General features: G+C 47.0%; 7 protein-coding genes across 7 annotated transcripts; 2 read left to right on the top strand and 5 right to left on the bottom strand.

Moving 5' to 3' along the window:
- Window positions 1–403: 403 nt before the first annotated feature.
- N7508_000566 (glycoside hydrolase family 16 protein) lies at window positions 404–1,573 on the bottom strand (the record flags this gene model as incomplete). Its single annotated transcript, XM_058458651.1, has 2 exons — window positions 404–704; window positions 762–1,573. The coding sequence occupies 2 exons, from the start codon at window positions 1,571–1,573 to the stop codon at window positions 404–406; spliced, it is 1,113 nt and encodes a 370-aa protein (XP_058324873.1).
- Window positions 1,574–2,293: 720 nt separating this feature from the next.
- N7508_000565 (uncharacterized protein) lies at window positions 2,294–4,015 on the bottom strand (the record flags this gene model as incomplete). The annotated part of the gene is made up of 4 exons (XM_058458650.1): window positions 2,294–2,815; window positions 2,878–3,292; window positions 3,343–3,423; window positions 3,477–4,015. The coding sequence occupies 4 exons, from the start codon at window positions 4,013–4,015 to the stop codon at window positions 2,294–2,296; spliced, it is 1,557 nt and encodes a 518-aa protein (XP_058324872.1).
- A 2,595-nt stretch (window positions 4,016–6,610) lies between these two features.
- N7508_000564 (uncharacterized protein) lies at window positions 6,611–7,115 on the bottom strand (the record flags this gene model as incomplete). Its single annotated transcript, XM_058458649.1, has 4 exons — window positions 6,611–6,680; window positions 6,785–6,855; window positions 6,931–7,002; window positions 7,107–7,115. The coding sequence occupies 4 exons, from the start codon at window positions 7,113–7,115 to the stop codon at window positions 6,611–6,613; spliced, it is 222 nt and encodes a 73-aa protein (XP_058324871.1).
- A 507-nt stretch (window positions 7,116–7,622) lies between these two features.
- On the bottom strand, window positions 7,623–9,415 carry N7508_000563 (glycoside hydrolase family 72 protein; the record flags this gene model as incomplete). The annotated part of the gene is made up of 4 exons (XM_058458648.1): window positions 7,623–9,082; window positions 9,138–9,163; window positions 9,216–9,253; window positions 9,302–9,415. 4 exons carry the CDS (start codon window positions 9,413–9,415, stop codon window positions 7,623–7,625), a joined length of 1,638 nt encoding a protein of 545 aa, XP_058324870.1.
- An 871-nt stretch (window positions 9,416–10,286) lies between these two features.
- N7508_000562 (FAD-binding oxidoreductase) lies at window positions 10,287–12,034 on the bottom strand (the record flags this gene model as incomplete). Its single annotated transcript, XM_058458647.1, has 3 exons — window positions 10,287–11,240; window positions 11,289–11,771; window positions 11,837–12,034. 3 exons carry the CDS (start codon window positions 12,032–12,034, stop codon window positions 10,287–10,289), a joined length of 1,635 nt encoding a protein of 544 aa, XP_058324869.1.
- Window positions 12,035–13,129: 1,095 nt separating this feature from the next.
- Window positions 13,130–14,436, top strand: N7508_000561 (uncharacterized protein; the record flags this gene model as incomplete). Its single annotated transcript, XM_058458646.1, has 4 exons — window positions 13,130–13,558; window positions 13,617–13,770; window positions 13,829–14,026; window positions 14,087–14,436. 4 exons carry the CDS (start codon window positions 13,130–13,132, stop codon window positions 14,434–14,436), a joined length of 1,131 nt encoding a protein of 376 aa, XP_058324868.1.
- A 1,055-nt stretch (window positions 14,437–15,491) lies between these two features.
- On the top strand, window positions 15,492–16,898 carry N7508_000560 (uncharacterized protein; the record flags this gene model as incomplete). The annotated part of the gene is made up of 1 exon (XM_058458645.1): window positions 15,492–16,898. One exon carries the CDS (start codon window positions 15,492–15,494, stop codon window positions 16,896–16,898), a length of 1,407 nt encoding a protein of 468 aa, XP_058324867.1.
- Window positions 16,899–19,893: the final 2,995 nt, after the last annotated feature.

The raw sequence follows: 19,893 nt of genomic DNA, 5'->3' as shown, positions 1-19,893 counted from the left end.
GTTAGGTCGAACTTTGGTATTCTATAGTAACTCGTTAATAACTAAATATGAGCGCCACCTCACTATGGGGAACTCTTGCTTTCCTCCCCCCTTGTCTGATTGTAAACCTCGGCAAATCACCCCTGACTGTAACCCCACAAGTAGCAACCCTAATAAAGTCCACGTACCATCCGTTGAGCATGGACTATCCTTAGCCAAGAAACAACCGCATTGGGCCTCGTGGAAGGTGTGTGCTATAACACCATCTCGCCCGAAGAATTCTACTCTGCAATCGAGACACGTCGCTGATACCACCAGGTGAGACAGGTCCACATGACATCTCAGTCAGTGAAACTTTTACTCCATTTAGAAGTATATATGAAAAGGCGAACTATGATACAAGAATTGTTCTTTGCAGATCTCGTCAAGGAACTGGCTGATACTTCTGGTTCTGGCGGAATAGTTCACTTTGCCTCCACCTCATTTTGTTTTCTGCCAAATTAATGAGCTCCGCATCATTTTGACCGTCGTGGAGCGCGCGTTGAAGTTTCCCATCTCGCCGTTGGCGAATACAAAACCACGCAAATGCACTGATAAGAAGGGCACCTGCGACGGCAGCACCCGCATAAACCCCAATGTGTGCTCCGGTTCCGAGGTCATCCCATTTCTGAGCCAAGGTTTCTGCTGGTTTTTTATTGATTTGCGTCTTTGCGGTCGAGTTGCCGCTATACACACAAGTCAGTAACAAGAACAAGCCTGCTCTTTCGTATCGAAAGACTTACCTGACTACGTCAATACTCTCATACGTTCCTGTATGCCCAGAGTACTTATACTCTTTCCCACTATGGAAGTCCTGCACACGGATCTTCTGTACCGACATGGTGAATGGTACATTCGTCCAATTGACCAGACCACCGCCCCATTCGAGATTACCAACTGACTGGCCCTTAACACCAACCGGCCAGTTGCTGACCTTTACTTGACATGGCGTTTGCGGGTAATTCTTGCCATAAACAGTCAAAGGTTCAGAGTAGTTCACTGTGCGAACCAGATCACCATCGATCCACCATTCAAGGCGATCCTTATCCCAGTATGAGGTATAGTTGTGCCATTCGGTATCAGCATTCGAAACAGCATGGTATCCGCCTCGGTCACTGGTAGTCGTGTTTCCTTTTCCGAAAAAGTCGGATTGAACCCCGCTAGTGTTGTATCCCACCCACTCCCAGTCAATCTCGTCCAGATCATCGGATTGCAAGATCACACTGCTGATAATGCCGGCTCCTTTGGCCATTTTGACGTGCGCTTCCATTACTCCGAAGAAGATGTAGAAGTTGGATACCAGGAGGGTCGACGCATTCTCGGTTTTGATCGTGAAGTCTGCTCCCTCAGATGTGTAGTCCAGTGTTCCGGTTCTCATGTCCCATAGCTCGCTGTCGAGGGTCGAGTTGAACAGCCATGTATGCTCGGTGCCGAGGGCAGGATCCGCGTCGCATGTTTTGTTGAGGGGATTGCAATCCGTGCCGGTATATTCGGCGTTTGTGAGATTGAGTAACCCACCCAAAGCGATGAGGAGGAAGGGAAGTAAGGACGTCATCATGGTCGTGTTGTGTGCCCTGCCAACACGGTTCTTCGGTCCGATCCGAATGGGCCGATTGGCTATGTCGGTGCAGCGAATGCAATCGAGCTAGTGAGTGAGATGAAAAGTGAACAACAAATAATCGAACGTCATCAGGGATTTAGAATGAGAGTGTCCATTCCATGTCTTAATATGAAAATTGAAAATTCCAGCTCACTGACGACGAAACCAAGATTAGGGAGGTCAATAAGCGAGGCTAAGAGATCTATCGATGATTCCACCTGTAATTAGAAGCCATCTATGCTTGTTCAAGCCTAGCGCATAAAATTGTGCCAGATTCAATTGAACTTGTGAGTTTAGCTCCGAGACTCGAGGCGAGCTTGCGAAGCCTGCGAAGCTTGGCTCCACGCTAAAGCTATTTGTATCCACTCTGCCAAATTAGATGGAGACGTTTGCTAGATTTAGTTAGCAAACTATCCAGGCACCGGCCTTTTGAGCTAAATGATTGGTTGCTCTAATGTTTTTAACCCGCCAGCATCCGCTAGAAGGAAAAAATATTCGAGAAAAGGATTTATTTACTATTTTTGCCCGAGACAACGCGGACGCTAATCAAGTCAAGGAGATGAGCGTTCAAAGTGGCGTTCAGGAGTAGGATAACAGGATAAGACCTTATTGAAATTGAATTGCATGTTGTGCCTAGGTCTCGGTTACTCTTGCCGAAAACGATATGACAATCAACTAGGACATTGAACATGAAGTGTCAATGCTCTTAGAAGATACCAGCTGCATCAACTTGTTGTCCTTCGCAAACAGTAACATATCAGCGGACCCCTGCGCAAATTGCGGCCAGGAAAAGAAAGTCTCCGTTGTCGGATTTGCGGCAATATTTCCTAGCGCTGCACGGACAGGACCACGCATGGGATCCTCGGCAAAGCTTAGCCATAATGCCTCCATAGCGTAGCTCATCTCCCATTCAAACTTAGTTGAGGCGCCACCATACTCAGAATGGGTTCCAAAGAGCAGAGGTAGCTCTGAACTATGATAGGCACCAAACCAAGGCAGAGGGGAAATATTTGTGAAGTTGCCAGCATATTCGTATCGATAGGTTGGAAGGTCGCCAAGGTGGCGGTTCTTAGCTTCTGATGCGACGGGGCAGCTGATAATCTTAGTAGCACCGGCTAGGGCTTGATCCCCGGGTCCATTAGGGGTAAAGGACACAAAGCCAGCACCCTCATTTGAATTGCTACCAATGATCATGGGCTATATTATTAAAACGCGTTAGTATGCTTATATTTCAAGTGGGGAATGGCCTGTCTACTGACCGTTTTGGCAACCTTTCCATCCAATATGCGCTCGGTCCAGTTTGAAAATGCGGTCTTGTTGTCGATGACTGGCTTGAACGAGATAGACGGTAACGTATCATTGCCAGAATAATACGATAGCGCATTCTCAAGGGCCTGAGCTGGTACCTTTCTGACACAGCTCAGTTCCTTCTCAGCGCTGAGCCCCTTGCATCCAACCAGACCAGCAAAGAAAGTAAAGTTTGTGTGGGCTACATCACTTCCGCTCACAATACCCGGACCCCCGGAGTCTGCGATCAAACCTGCAACAAGAGGGTTATCGGGATATCCATACGGATAAACGGCAACGCTGCCAGCTCCAGCGGATTGACCCCACAGGGTTATCCTCTCCGGGTCGCCGCCGAAATTTCCTATGTTAGCATGGACCCACTCGACACTATTGATGGGTCAGTCAAGGATCCTCCAGGATGGCTGTGATTGACTTACGCCAGTCTTTGGTCCAAAAACCCAACATTCTGGTCTTCCAGTCCCTTTGCATTGGGGAAGCCAAAAACATTCACGCGATAACTGATCAAGAGATGTCAGCCGAGAGTATAAAATCCAACCTGGATAGAGCTCACTTCATGATAACGACAATATGGGACTGTGTTCTTTGAACCCATTTGTCAGGAATTTTGTACATAGATGCCTGACCACCACTAGTAAAGCCACCTCCCGGAATATAGAGCAGAACTGGCAGGGGGCGCTGTTGCGATTGAAGAGTGTCAAGGCTGGGCGCCCAAATAGAAAGATAGAGGCAATCTTCCGAGTTGCCCCCACTAATCAAGAATTCCGACTCATATTCTGTGTAGATTGTCGAGGAATTGATGTCAAATTGCTGCATACAAGAATTAGGAAGCGAAAATGCCTTGATGGTTCCACCATGCTTCTTTTTCTGCGGCCGGGCAAAGCGAAGATCTCCCACGGGAGGCTCCGCGAACGGTACACCGAGGAATTGTCGGACTTCAGGAGCAGTATGGTTGACAAAGCCCCTAACAGACCCTGAAGTTGTCTCGACAAGTAGACCCGAGTCGGCGAAGTTTCTAGGGCTGTGAGTAGGAACAGCAAAGACATCCAAAGCAAGAGCCGCTAACACGGGGAAGGTGAGTAACTTGATCATCTTTGAAGACCCACTAGAGATCTCTGCAGAGCAATTGGCTTGACTGAAGATTCCATCGATTCACCTTGGCAATGCCGGCCCTTTTATAACTTGCCCCGGAGTTTTGTTATGTGCCCATACTGAACGGCAAAATGCTTTTGGGTGGCATACAAGGCCCGTAAAACTAATGCGGGGATTTCAAGACAAGCTGTTTGTGAGAACTGATCAGTAATCTCAGGAAAAGCACTATGCCGGTGGAATGAACACTGGGCTAATCATTTTGTGAAGCGAAGTCGCCATATATTGCGGGGACAGTGCGGGGGAAATGACCCCAGAAATGCAGGGGCTTCGGTCCCTTATGCTCTCACGCATCTACTGGAAGGAGAAATTACTGTTTAATGCGCGCATTAGCTAACATAGCATACTACTGGGATTGAGACAGGGGTGGAATATCGCTATGCCGGAAGAGGCGCACTTGACCTAAGCCTCGGAAGCCTGAAAGGAATTTTGATTGATCAGCAGGATCACCCCTTAGCCAGGGATGACATTTGCGGGGTACATATCCCCGGCAGACAGTGTATCATCACCAACCGGTCATCCTATAATGGAAGTTGAAGTTCACCTTCTAGACAAAATGAACCTTGAGGGACGGAGCCTGATAAACAAGGCCGCATCGGCGATAACCTCGTAACTATCCACAACTGACTCCCAAACAAATCCGTTTTATGTCTCTGGTTTTTGCACAGCTTGATCAATCAGGTCATACCACGTTATCCAGCTACTAAGAAAGATGACCAACAAATCTAAGCCGCCCAATTTGCGAATGCCGGATGGCTCGATAACTGTAGATGTATCGGTGATCGACAGGTAAGCATGGATCCCCACGTAGGATCTCGTACCCAAAACTCAGTAGTAGTACCTACTACATACCGCTAATGAAAGTCAAGTACCCGCATGAGTTTGAATGAGTTTCCCCTGTTCTCATTTGCTCACACCGTTAATTCCACACCACCAAACCTTGAACATTCCCTCACTATCTTTTCTCATTGAACACACTGCAACCAAAAGCAGACTTCTTTTTGATCTCGGCCTGCGAAAAGATTTCTCGGCACTGTCACCCGCAGTGCAAAAGTGCTTTTGTGATTCAGGATGGAACTTCAGGGTTGACAAGAATGTTTCGGATATTCTCAGCGAGCATGACGAATCGCTAGATGAGATTGAGGCTGTTATTGTAAGCCACTACCACGTAGATCATCTGGATCATTTAAGTGAATTCCCCAAAACCACAGACATGCACACTTCAGGGCAGCATATCTGCCAGGATGGCCGATCCGTCCTGACTCGTCTCTCATTGATGCAAATTGGACAGGACGCAATGTCCGGGAAATATCGTTTCAGGACGGGCCTGATGTTCAGTGCATTGGTGGATTCCACCGAGGCATTCGACTATTCTGGAGATGGAAGCTTCTTCCTGCTGGATGCCCCTGGTCATACTCTCGGGCATCTTGCAGCATTAGCAACTCTACATCTAGATCTTCTTCAACATCTCACTCCAGAGACATATTTGTGTTCTTGGCGGGCGACATTTGTTATTACCCAGGAACGTTTCGACCGAGCGAACAAGAGCCTCTTGATTCTAATATTAGTTCAAGGTGACAGGTTGCCCACAGCATTTTACCTTGATATGCACCCCAGGAACTGCCTCAAGCAACCATTTTACGAAATGCCAGCAGATGCTACCGTGGATCGAGTTGCTGCAAAATACTCCATACAGATATTGCCCCGGTTTCATGCCAACGAAAATGTGCTGGGTGATCATCGGACATGATGCATCCCTAGCTGGAAGGATTGATTAATTCCTGGCAAACCTTAGCAATTGGAAAGCTGCAGGGGTGAAGGAAAAATTGCATTGGATTTTTCTTCGGGACTTTGGGGGTCAAGCGAAAGCCTTGTAGCTAGCATGGTATAGAAACAACCGTGATATTACCGGAAAGCTTTGATTGAAGACCTCACTACTGAGACTTGCGCTGGGAATCTTAAAGGCTACTCAGATTTGAACAGCAGATCATCTGCCGAGTGTGGAGTAAGTAAATCAAGCTGTGGGTCACGCCAGATCCAGTGTGGGTTCAAGGATCATCACTAGATGAGGTGAAGGGGCCAATCCCAATGAAGGCTTTCAAAGGCAATTGTGAGGCATGCCGAATACATTCAAAGGAGCGAAATGCAACCAGGGTAATTTGCAGCGAAGGCATGTCGGGAGGAATCGTAGCCGGCCACCAACGAAGAAAAATGAACAAGCCGAGCAACACTATTGAATTGAGTAGTCTCAAAAAACCAGTCCCCTCTTATAAATTTGTAGAATTCTAGATGAGCATCAAGGGAGAGCAAGATAATATGTATGACTCGAATACGTAGAACATCATCACAGGCAATCACACCAACCCCAAATGTACTCTACACCACACACCCCACGACACCTATGCAATTGCCCACAATGCATATCCGCAGTTTGAAATGTAGTTCCCAGGTATTTTCGCTTTCCATCAAAACTCCTTAAGCCATGCTAACCCGTAATATCGTAAAGAGACTCGTCTTCGATCCGCTGGGCTGGGTATCTTATGCGCTGATGCCGGGGAAGCAGTCGGCGAGGCCCTTGTTGTGCTTGTTGGAGGCGTGCTCGAGGAGACTAGATAGAAGAACTTCATTAGTAAAATGTAGTCAAACCCGACTATGTAGAGCGGTGCATGTAGCGCCAAGGCAGGAAATAGCCGTAGGCTGGGTATAACGTACGCAGGGGCCTTGGTGGTTTGAAGAAAAGTTTGCCGGCAGGTCTGGCACATAATGCTGCAGGCCTTCTCGTTCTAGACATCGAGTTCAGTGTCAGCAACAGCACCCAAACAGTTGGAAGGCATTGAATCCATGCGAAAATGACATACGCTCTTAGTCTGGGACTTGGCAGTCTTGGTGTCCTTCTGGTTGCGCTCGCGCTTCATTGTGGCCTTGGCTCCCTGTGGAAAGATTGTCAGTCAATGCACATGTCAGCCGGAGGCTCGGAGATGGAGCGCAGAGAGTTTTGCGACATGTACCCCGGCTGCCTCGGATTTGGACTTACGTTGCCCATATTAGCGGTATGCGACTCGTGGTCTGTAAAAAAGGGAGATATTAAAGGACGAAATGCGACGGTTGCGTAGTTTGATGTCGAGGGAAATCCGTAATTTTTTGTAAAAAAAAGGAAGAGCGGGTTATCTCCACGTGGGGCGGGATACATGCTGACTCAGCAAACAAAAAAATTTCCCCGCGCCAGTCCCGATTTAGTATACTTCGGATTAAATAGGGAGGGATTTTTTCAACTTAAGGATAGATAGCATTAATACCATGAGGCCAAGAAACTTAAACATCAACATAGCTATTTGCTTTATTCTAGTCAAGCTTCAGTCTCTCTTATTTCACCTTGTCTGCCTCTTCCGAGAGTAATGGGTTAATCAAATAGATCATCAACACAGCATCATTAAGAAATTGTTCCATTCAGTGCTCAACGAAATACAAAAACGTCGACCTCCAGCAATAAAATAAATGTATTTCACCTCAATACGAACACATAATTGGGAGTGCCCGAAGCGAAAGCTGATTAGAGATACACCATCAAGACTCCTACAATCATAGCCGCAGCACAAAGTGTGACTGCCAGAAAGAGGCTTCCCTGAACTGCATTTGGTGTGAATAATCTGATAGCAGTTCCCTTGGATTTAGAGGTCGCAGCAGCAGTGGGATGGTTGGTAAGTGTTCCTGTACCTGCTACACCGGCCTGTTCAATCAACTTCTTGCAATTGCCCGTCGCCGCCTTTGCGTCTTGGGTAGTTGCAGCACCATTGAAGTCGCAAGCGATAGGCAGGCCTTTCTGAGCATGGAAATAGTGATCAAAGACAAACGACAGTTGATCTCGGCTAGAACACACACTGTATGCTCCGTATCCCCCAGCCGTGGCGTTGTCAGAGATGCCGACGCAAGCGCTTTTCGAAGTACCGCAGACCTGATCAAATAGTCCCCCAAAGCCATGCGAGGCCACGTCGTCTTTGACAACACATGCAAGAGTGTCTACCATGCAAGAGCGTAGCTCCTTGTTGGGATAAGGAGGGAGAGGGCTTTCCTTTGCCCGCCAGGTATCATCGATAGTGGGACAGGCCTGAGGAGAGTTGGTGGGAGAATAGCTGCCGCTGTTAATACCAGTCGGATCAACGCTTCCAATTGCCTTCAAATAATAGTCAAAGTCTTTCTGCGTACTGACGGAAGCATCTGAGGCGGACACAAGTCCGTAATTGTTAGGTGTCTCGAAGTACATGTAAAGTATGCCACCGCTCCAGATACTGTCCATATCGGAGCCGAACAGTATCGACACATCCTTGAACTTTCGTGGTTTGACAGTGTTGCAACCATATTCAGAGAAAAAGACGGGAATTGAGTAGTTTTTGTATTCTTCTGTCCGGTCCTCATAACCAGATGTCTTGAAACTGCTGTCTCCGCAGAACTCGTAGATGTTGTAACCAAAGAAATCAATGGAGCTTGATTGGTCGCCGCAGTCGAGATAGCTAGAAAGCTTCAGACGGAAGTGGCCGTGGTCGGTGGTCGCGTATCCAATTGCCAGGGATGTCCTATAGCCCTTAGACTTGATGTATGCCTTCATGTCTCTCGCCGCAGCTTTGACAAAGGCAGCACCTGCGGACTGATTGGCATGATTGACGACCTCGTTCCCAGCAAAGAAGCCGATAACATTGTCGTATTTGTGGAACGCGTCAATGACCGAGCTGTACCGGTCGTATTGTTCCACTGTCCATGAAGGAGAGTCGGCAGTAATGGAAATATCTGGAGATGCCAGATCAGTGATGACATAAATTCCGGCGTCCGCCAACATCTTCATGCATTCATCGTGATTCTTTGTCGGATCGATGGCGTACGTACGGATAACATTGGTCCGCAGTTGGAGAAGATACGGAATATCACGGGCACACTTGGAGGGCTGGGCGAGAGGGTCGAGATACTTGGTGGAATCGGACGATCCGATTGTGTTCGCTCCGCGAGCATCATAATCCTCTGGGCGACAAGTAAGACTTAAGATGCCAACAGATGATCAGCTCAGTAAACATACCCTGGTAGGCTATTCCGCGGATGTAACTGATGACCTAGTTAGTATCAGCGAAGCTTGATAGAAAACATGAAGACTCACAATTGACTTCCGTTGTTGGAATAGAAGAACTTCGAGCCCTGTTGGATGGTTAGCGGGTCGATGCCTCCGATTTTACGAGCACTCACTTTGATCTCAATCTGTGGAACCCTGGGCCTGCCGGAGGCTGCATCCACCAGTCGCAGGAAGAGTGCGACGAGAAGGAAGCTCGTAATCATTTGGAATGGGAGTTTGGCAGTCATCTTGTGTTGGTGAGAAGGAAGAAGGCAGATACCAAGAGGCTAGGGAGATTATGAGACGGGACTGTGTAACCACAAAATCGCGATGTGACGAGGGACGATGAGATATCAAAGTAAAGGACGCGACGTTTTGGGGAGGCAAACTCCTGAGAGGCAAGTGCAACTCCGGTTGAAAGCCAACAAATGTTGTCTAAAATCCGAGATAGAGATATTCAACATCGAAATCCATATTTGTAGTCCTTGGAGTTGCCTAATGTACGTTGGTTTAGGTAAATAAGCTCGATATCATAATCTTAGTTGACCTTCTACTCTAAATCTAGCACATCGTTCAATTACAAGAGCTGCGGGCTGATACAATTGGTTTCATGAATAGAATCCAGCTAATAGAGCTGAGGCACTGGAAAATGGATTATACTCTCTTTCGAGGCTTTCTTACATAAGTCTCACATCGCATAGCATTCCGTACGCATTCACGACTGTCCATTGTAAATTAGGTACGTTAAAGATAGAACCAGGCTAACAGAAACTCCGCAGGCCACACAAATGACTCCATCCAAACTTCAAAAGCTTTGCTTTGAGGTTCACACCTACATCCAATCAGCGAGATACACGGAGAAATTGCCAAGAAGAGACTTTCCTGTTACTTATCGGATCTGTCTGCACGATCAGAGAAAAATTGAATCTCTAAAACAATGAAGGTACTCCTGGTACTTTCATTTTGTAAATCGCGTTTAATTTGTGGCAAAAGGCTTTGAATATCACATGGGAGAACAATTTCTATTATATTACATTATACTCTAGGTACTAAGCCCTAGTATACAGAACTTTCATCCAACCGATAAAGATCCCGGTCAGATCCCCCTCCCAAATCCTTCTAAAACGAGCCAGTCACGGGAGCACCATCGAGCTTAAAGTAACCGGGCTGGAGTGTCTGGTAGACTTCCTTGGGGTCATACTTCTTCGCAATATTTTTCAACAAGGCCTTGTTCGACTCTCCATATCCGGAGACAGGATCCTGGAACATACTGGCGTAGTTCATGTAAATATACTCATTGTATACACCTGCAGTCTTGGCCTGTGCAACCACCTTCTCCCAGAAGCTGTTGACGAAGCTATAGATGGTCTCATCATCAGACTCGTTAGTCCACCAGCAGGCGATGTGCATAAGGTGGACAGGACCAGTTGAGTCGGCGAGTCCGAGAGCGTTGCCCCCGTTGTTGTTCATGTTGTTGAGCATGGGCTCAGTAATACCCTGGTAGATGATCACGGGCTGAGCGCCGGTAACATTGGCGATCTGGGGAATCATCGAGTAGAATAGAGTGACTACCCAGTTAGAGAATTCCTCGTTAAGTTCAAAGGCGAGAGGCCAATACACCTCACGAAGACCGAATGGGTTCTCGGTCTCGAGATACTTCACATACTCGACCAGGGTCTTGGTGCTTGTAACATCGGAGACTGCAGGAATACTTCTGTACTGTTTGAAGATTTCTGGGTCGGTGACGTTCTTCGTATAGGTCAGCTCAGCCGAGGCCAGGTCCATTCCGCTGGTCTGAAGGAAGGCCACATATTGCTGAGCATGTCCATCCACGGTGGCATTGTTAACGACGTTGATGAAAGCATTGATGACATCATTGAATCCAGAGGACGAGTCGGTAACAGATCCCCGGAGGAAGCTTCGGGCTCCACCGCGCATAACGGGAGAAGGGATCGTGTAGAGGTTATATTTGGTGACAAGACCAAAGTTGTTGCCACCACCGCGCAGAGCCCAGTACAAGTCCGAGAAGAAGGATTCACTTGCAGTGACAATCAAACCACTGGCAGTGACGACCTAACCCATGTAAGCACGTGGTTGTTTGGGAAGTGAAAATTATCTTACCTCGAAGCTTTCAACGTTGTCACAAGCCCATCCATACAAGTTGGAATGGTAAGAGATACCACCACCCAGAACAAAACCACCCACACCAATGCTAGAGGCACGGCCTCCGACAGTAGCAATACCGTAGGGCTCGAGTGCGGAGTAAACTGACAACCAGTTGTTTCCAGGTCCGATGGAAGCAACAGACTTGTCACTGTTCAAAGTGACCTCGTTCATGTCCTTGAACCAGATACTGATTCCATCAGGTCTACTGGAGGCTCCAGTGAAAGCAGCATGACCGCCACTTCTGGCGGCAAACTCACAACCGGTAAGACGGGAGATCAAGACTGCAGTACTGACTTCTGTGTTCGCAGTGGGCCGGAAGACGCAATGGGGCTGGACTTCTTCTTGCTGCACAGACCAAAATGAGCCAGTGAAGTTTTCATATCCAGCGGTATTCTGAGCTGACACCTTGGATCCAAAAAGGAAGCTGAGGCTTGAGCACTAAAATTGACATAATCAGTATTAGTCCAGTAAGGCCGAATTGATGGAGGCAGTTTCGCACTAACCGCAATCGAGCAAGATGTTTGGCTAGACCGCGATTGGATGCTAGAAAGTGATTGGAGTGCCGGGATTTCCGAAACGTCTACACCAAGATCCTCCAATGCGTTGGTGACATTAAAACTGGCTGGCTCAAATACACTGGATTGAGCGAGGGCAACTCCTCCAATTGCGGATAATCCGCCAAGTAAGGTCCAAGGATGCATGATGAAATGCTATGTTGCCAGGGAAAATAGAACAAAATAGGCAAAATTGCAAGGAAAAGATGTTCGGAAAAAGAAAAAAAAGAGGCGGGGAAAGAAGAGCCTCTTTTAAACCCCAAGTCAGTGGTTCGAACTGGATCTAAGTCAGATCCGATGTGTTATTAGCAATATACTACGCTGTAGATTGTTAAACACTTTGTTCAGGGGAAGCATGCCATTACCCCGGCATCGAATCCACTTTTGGTAAACGCGCTCGACAATTTCGCTTCGGTCTGTAAGCGAAGCGGCATATGCCGATTAAGTGAGACATTTGAACGGCTTTTATATGAACATAAATGCGCCATCTCTACTATTGAAAATTGGAGCGTTCTCTGTCCGATATCGACAAAGCCTTTCAGTTGGCCTATGAGTTACGGTAAAAGATGCCGATGAACTTGATGGACAATCTGTTTATATTGTGCTCTACGAAAACACGCGATACCCTTTCTGTACCGGGAAAGTATCGTTCTGAAAAAGGGGCAAAGTCCCATCGTGTTAAGCGACCGCACTTAGAACGCCACGCATCGAAGCGGTCCTTAGGGTCATGTCGCGATTAACCAATGAAGATAAGACCATCAGGCACAATCTTTTACTGCACTTGACACATTCAAAATTCAAATTGAAAAAGATCGGCCAATTTTGTGAACCATATATCAAAAGCTCCCATATATTTTGACATTGGCATGTATCATGTTGTTCACTGTCAACGTTCTCTCCCTTGACGGCCCGGCAGCCCGTCCCCGGGCCCACCGGAGTTGAGGCGTCCACTGCGGTTAGACCAGGCGCTGTCTCACTTGTCTGAGTGGCCCGGCCCATAGTGGGAGAAATCGGCCGTGGAGTCCGTGCTCTATGTATATTGGCCTCGGGCTGAGTTTTAACATCCCTGTATGGTGCATGCAGCTGACTATCAAGGAATTCGAGGCCTGTGGCCCCCCATTCTGAAACGAACAATGAAGCTGACTGCAGCCATGTGTGATAGAATTTCGGTAGAAGGAGCTTATATGGATGTCGGGCGTCCCGCACTACCCTGTAGACCTTCTTCAAGTTTCGCCTGCAGTGATGGAAGTATCTTCAGAAGGCAGTTTTGGGCCCCAAACAATTAAAGGAACGGGAATCGCTTTGATCGTGCTAACCTCGCTTGTTGTGGGTACTCGATTTGCCGGTGCACTTCGAAGACCCAAAGACCTCAAAGCGGAGGATTACCTGCTGATCCTGGCTTATGTTTTCTTTCTGGAGTTGAGCATTCTTTACATCTACATTGCCCCCGTTATCTTTCGACTGGCAGCGCTTGAGGATGGAACAATTCCCGTTTATCCTACCGTTTTGGAAGACTCGGTTCATTTGCAGATTGTTTTCTTCGTCACAACCTCTTCGCTATGGCTGTGTTTGTGGATGATAAAATTCTCTCTTTTGGCAATGTATAAACGATTGTTAGTTGGAAAACCATACCTCATCGCCTGGTGGGTTATCTTGGTATTCTGTGTTCTGGTACGAATATCCGGATCTACTGCTACGTGTTCTCACACACTGACCTACAGTGCGCCAGTTTATCATCGGCTGCATTCTATCATCATGGTTTTCTTGCTCGAGCTTTCATGCCTGGTTTACTGCGGGGGAATGCTCCACACCACGAGATCATCGCGCTGCCGTGATCAGCTTATACTTCGCGTATGCGGTTGATATCATCACTGACCTAGCAAGTATGTGTCACTTCCAACAAAAGCCAAGTGTAACACGGTTTATCTGACTCTTCTACAGTTATGGCCTTGCCTCTTCGTCTGATATGGAACCTGAAGATGCAACGGAAGCAAAAAGTGAGCATCGGTGGCTTGTTCTGCTTTGGGTGGATTTGCATCATCATCTCCACTATCCGAGTTGTTCAGCTGGGAGAATCAGTGAATGATGTCCCGGCTCCATCGTGGCTAGCCTTATGGGCAACAATTGAGGCAGCAATAGGTAAGTTGTCATAGTAGCATTTCTCAAGTGCCAGGTCCTTACTGACCGCAATTCTCATAGCCGTGATGATCGGTTGTTGCCCTGGTCTTTACCGCGTCATCAGAACCAGCGTCTCGTCCTCAAAGCAAACCTATCCATACGACTCGTACAACATGAGGGGCCGCGGCGGTGGAGGCATACAATCACATAGATCAGGTGGGCTGAGGGAAACGGATATTGCCTTGAGCAGCTTTTCGGGGAAAGTGGAGGCATATCAGTCTGCAAGTGCCTATCGGTCATCCAGTCCAGCAAGCAGTCAAGAGAAACTCGCCCATTCATCTGATAGGGGCACTATTATGGTCAACTATGGGGTTGCTGTGACGGTAGAAGATCGATCGAGTGATTATGACCGAACAACGCGCTTTGTATGAACAAATATCTATAAATAATGACACAGTTGATGTGGTTTAATTACCTGGTACAAATCTGATCCCCAAAATACCTGAATCGACAAAATGAGCGACAGGTATTAAATGTACACAAAAATCCTACGGCACGAATTTCATGATCACAACGAATCTACGTCAACGTGTGATCGCTAACAGGACAAGCTTTACTTCACTGATTCAACTTACTTGCAGGGATCGTTTGAGATCGCTTGAGCCCGTGATTCAAAACTAACAGCTGTCAGATATGAGTCCATAAACTTGGAACATAAGTACCTTCTCACTCAGTGCTTCATGTAGGGTATTAATCGGCACCGTTCATTTCCACGAAAGTTTGGAAGTTCAGATGCTTGAAAAAGCGGATGCGGAGCTTTTGGGCCATGGCTGTTCTCTAGGATCATTAAATGAAGCCACGAAAGCGTACATCGTAGCGGCAAATTTATCATAGACATAGCGCCTGGTCTCCTTATCGTAACGATCAATCCTGTGAAGCGGATGACCTGCACCTCAGATTTTGGCGCCCCTTTGGAGAATAGGAGGCGGTCAATGATGTTATGGCTTCTTGGCTTTCCCTTATCCTCTCTTCTTGCTGCGAGGCTTGGAGGACCTTCGTTCTCGAAGGTATGGCGCCGTACCATTTGATTATTGGTATCAGATACCGTCGGGATTTTTGTTCGCTCTATATTGCAATTGTTGGGTTCCTTGGATTTGAATGACCGATTGACTGCAAAGGGGAAACGTTGCATTGTTCTTGCAACGCCCCTTTGTTCTACACTTACATTGTCTCAATGCCCAGTCAACTTGAGTATCAATTATAGCTTGTTTCTCTTTGTGACCTTATACTTGGATTTAAGTGACAATGGAAATAGCACAAGCCTCTCGAACCCAAATTCTATTTTAGTAGAAAATGGACACAAAGGGTTCTCGAGTATTTAAGTATCGAGATTTATTCTTTTAATTCACTGCTCATTTTCAAGCACTAAGCACTAGCAAAAGTCACCGCACACAACGCAAAAGATTGATTATTCCAGCAGCCCATCATGCCCAAGAAAGGATACAAGATGTCGGAGAGAGAGAGATTTGTCACCAACTTGCAAAATAGTGTCAGAAGAAGGGGAGAAGTCAGAATTCTTGAAGAACTCGACATCGTCGGTAATACTGCGGCCCTAAACGCAGTCCTCAATGTACTCAGATATGTCTTCTCCTTGGTCTTACCAGTCGAGCCCGTAGACCAAGCAAACATGCTCAAGTCTAAGAGAATTCGCGATGAGATCAGGCTCCAAATCACCCGTCGACTGTACTTGCTCCCGGCGGCCGTTGCAAATTACGTATCACGTGTACCAGAGGCAGGTGTTGAGGACGTCCTTTACCAACTGTTGGCGGGGAGACTTCAGGAGTTCCTTGATATGCACCGGCGAGGTGAACTCCTGCAGCCAAGGCCAAGTCCGCCTCATGCGCTTCCGCCGAGAGTCCTAACAGAATCCCCTACTGCGGACAAATATAGACCGTATCGTTCATTTCAGACAGATCGCTCAAGGGGCACTGAACTTGAGGGAAGCCTTCAACCCGTCACATCTCGTCGAATATCGCTTCCAACACTACTTCAAAACAGCCCATTTGGTAAATTTCAAGCAACGCCTCAGTCACAGGCTCCAATAGGGAAAACACCCTATGGATGGAACATCGTCGAAACCCTTGAACGCGCAGGAGGGGCCCCATTTCCATATTCAAAAGTCAAAGGTACAAGGCGGCGACAAAAGAGCTCAAGTCCAGAAACCGTATCAAAGCGAGCCAAAACAGATCAAAAGGATGAGACCCCTCTACCAGCGCCAACTATTGCCACGATTGGCGCTCCAACTACCGCAACTGACCTAAATATAGATCCCGCCTTGAAAGACTATGTGAGTTCGCTGGCTAGTAATGAGCAACAGCCACAGGAACAACTACAGGGTCAACCGCAAGAGCAGCTTCAGGAACAGCCTCGGCAGCAGCCTCAGAAGACACACCAGCAGAACCAAGAAGAAGGAGAAGAATTCGAAACATCAACCGAGGAACAAGAATACCTAAAGCAATTGAATGACGCCCAGAGACGCCAAGAGGTGCCGGCAGAGCAGCCTGAAGCCCCTGCCAATACACAAGTGACACGAGAACTGACAGCAGAAGTGGCCGCACAAGAACAGAAATTGGGAATGACGTTCCAAGATATCGCGCTTCTCCAGCAGGCAACTACTGCTAATGATACAGAAATGGAAGAAGAACCGGTTCACACCTGGGATGACGTGCAACAGACACAAGGACAGATCCAAGAACACGCTGACCCGATGAACGAGCAGATTTGTGATCCAATGAATGACACCATTGCAGAGCCCATGGACGAGCAAATGGGCGAAGCTGCCTATGAAGAGGAGTTCAACTCTTTGATGAATGTGGACGAGATGGAAGAATAGGCTGAACAGGAGGTTAAGTTGGGAAGGTGAGTTGAAGCGGTAAGCTTTGTCACATGTTTCTATTCACAATGTTTTACTACATCTTTGGCATGGTCATGGAGCGAGTCAATTCTTGGTTTGACTCAATGTGAAATTCAGTCTCAATTCCAAATCAGGTCATTCCTAATGTAAAATGAAACATTTTGGTGAAGTCCATCGATCAGAATAAGTGTATTATAGCTGATTCTTGGGCCACAACTTGATTGATTCCTTGTGGTGCTAATATCACAAATCGGCTCCTCGCAGCGGATGAATTGTGCCTGGAGGCGACGATGAGGATACTGGGCCTTTCGATGGAGAGCTTCATACGTGATTTTCTCGATTCCATGTTCGAGCGCGACGTTATCGCTAAAGATCTGCGTGTTTCTCCTAATAAGATTGGTCAGCCCGTGTTGATATTGCTCCTCAAACACCCCCTCGTCAACAGGGGTCTCTAATGATGGCAACATGAGGTTGGCTGATGAATTGAGAATAAAGATAAAGATTTGGAATTTAGTCGCTCAAGCTACCAAAAAAGGCAGGTCCAATCCAACTTTTAACAGCGATGGAATTTTATAGCAGCACCTGAGCAGGTTCTAAATGCTACATTATTCAGTGCATCATCCAACGCATTTCAACTATTGTTCGATTCGATCGGCCGACCAATCGCTATTTGACAACTCATTCTCTTTTCCTGATCTTGTTATGATGTTTGCAAGTAGTGCATGATCATGAAGATCTGCCATTCCACTTGAGACTATGTCACCGATAACTTATTGCCAAGTTGCATGCTGTAACCGATAATTGCACCAGCTGGACAATATAGCTAGCAATCTTCAAAGAAAAAGCAATTACCATACAAGATGTATTCTCTCCCTTGGAGGACATTGCCCCGAATGTCTTGATAGCCCCAGAAGGCACAACGCTGTGTAACTCTATAGTGTCATCCAATTGAAGGCAGTTCTTCGTTATCACTAGTGATTTGGGATGCTACACTAAGATGTCAAACTTTCTGAGTGCACCTTACAGGTACACGGGAAAAGCTTGTCAATCGCATCATGTACCTCAATCAGTCCTGACTGTACATGTCACTCTATCCACTCCTTGAAAAGAATGCTGAATGTCTTCATACTGTAGTTTGTACTGCAGTCTAAAGCTAGACAAATATCTATATAAAACAATCCTTCGTCACAAAAAGGGTTGAATGTTTTGAAATATCCATTATATCAGGCGTTATGCTCGGTCATGTCGACAGGGAACATGAGTTGGTTGGCTTGTTTTTCCGTTTAGGAAGCCAAGGCAGCTCATTCCATGCATGAATTTATCCGGACAATGCACTAAATGTTCGCTTGTGTTTGAACTCGATAACTATCTGTCGATCCGTGCTCTAGATCTATGGAAGAAATCAAGACAGCCATGTCGAACGAAATTATTGTATTTTGTCATATTTCAACGTATTAAAGTCCCTTCAAGATAGCACGGAGCGCCCAACACAGTCACATTCTATCTCGCACATTTTCCTTGGCATGAATTTGGTTGTTGGATCATGAGAATACCACTTTCTGAAGATCCAAGGCCAGTAACGAGTGGACCGCAGAAGTAGGATGATATGAATCCCACCATAAACACCCATCCCCAATGCAAGCGGTATCGGCATCAAATCCATACTCAGTCGGATGATCAATTACTCGCGTGAAAAAGGACCATGAATCATACAGTAAAGTTGACGACTGCAAAGAGTTATAGGTCAGTCTTCTGTTGTCTCCGTTGTCCGGCAATCAAATCCAGCAAGGATATCACTCACATTTGGAAACCTCCGCTGAAATTTTCCCGTCTCAAGAGTTAACCTGGTATTGAATTTCTCCACCATGGTTTGGTGGGCGTCTCGCTGCCACGCGTCCCTTTTCAGGTACGTAGGTGCGCGACTCACGGGAGGCACGTTCATCAGTAAGAATCGACGGGCTCCACAATTGTACATAGTCTCAGCCAGTTGCAAATGTCGTTGGAAAAGATAAGTCAAACCCTCATCGGTATCATCTCGCTCGTAGGACATTTCTATGCTGTGAATCAATCGGAATTAGCCTGTGACTGGTGGGAGCCCAAGATGAGAGGCCAACATACTCGTTGATTCCGATCCAAATAGCAAAAACAGTATCTTCTGAGTCCCATTTTTGTGGATTCTCATTACTCTTGCAGTATCGCTCGCGAAAACTAGTCTCAACTTGGTAAACAAGGTCATGTGGCACGGCAGACACGATCTTGTTGTCAATCGAAGCGCCATATACGGCCAAATCGTACGCGAAGAGCAGACTGGTATTGTATGTAGCCGCGGTAAAACCGACCCAATTGAGTCCGTCGGTCGCAGAGCCCTGGCCAAGCAGTGGATTGCCTAAAGGGTTAGACGGCGATGGCTGTGGCCCAAATGTATTGAAGCCCGTGCTTGTATAGGAATCGCCGCTGCAGGGCCAATTTTCTCAGGTCAGTCCATTTATTACACCAGTTACACACAGGGTTCAAGCAGTTCGTGACGGACAATGTAAATAAGTTCTTAATGCCAACATGCGGTTGCGTTAAGACTGCTTGAGCCGCGAGGCCAACGGAAGGTCGCATGGTGAACCTGCAAATGCGAATTGATTGGGGAAAAGAATCGTCATGAGTGTGGAAGAGTCAATACGCCGAAAGGAGAAAAATAGGGGGTGTTCGTTATGTTTTTTTCAGCCCTGAGTTTATTCGTCAATCCGTGTCACCCCTAGCTTCATGCATCAAATAGTCATGGAGTGAATCAGCCCTGGGGGAGCCCCTCCCCCGCCATTGGTAGATTCGAGTTTCCAATCAAAGATTCCTTGTGATCAGATTGAGACATCTGCAGGTTGCTTTGAAGGCTCGTTTCAAGTCCAACGAGCTAAGCATTAAGCTGGTTGATATATGCCTCCCCCTTAGGCAAACAAAGCCAAGAACATTTTCAGAAGCGAAAAAA

Source organism: Penicillium antarcticum, assembly GCF_028974205.1.
Source record: "Penicillium antarcticum strain IBT 31339 chromosome Unknown utg000001l_segment0_segment0, whole genome shotgun sequence".
NCBI lineage: Eukaryota > Fungi > Ascomycota > Eurotiomycetes > Eurotiales > Aspergillaceae > Penicillium > Penicillium antarcticum.
Note: the sequence above shows the minus strand (reverse complement) of the source record. Positions and strands in the feature narration are given on the sequence as shown.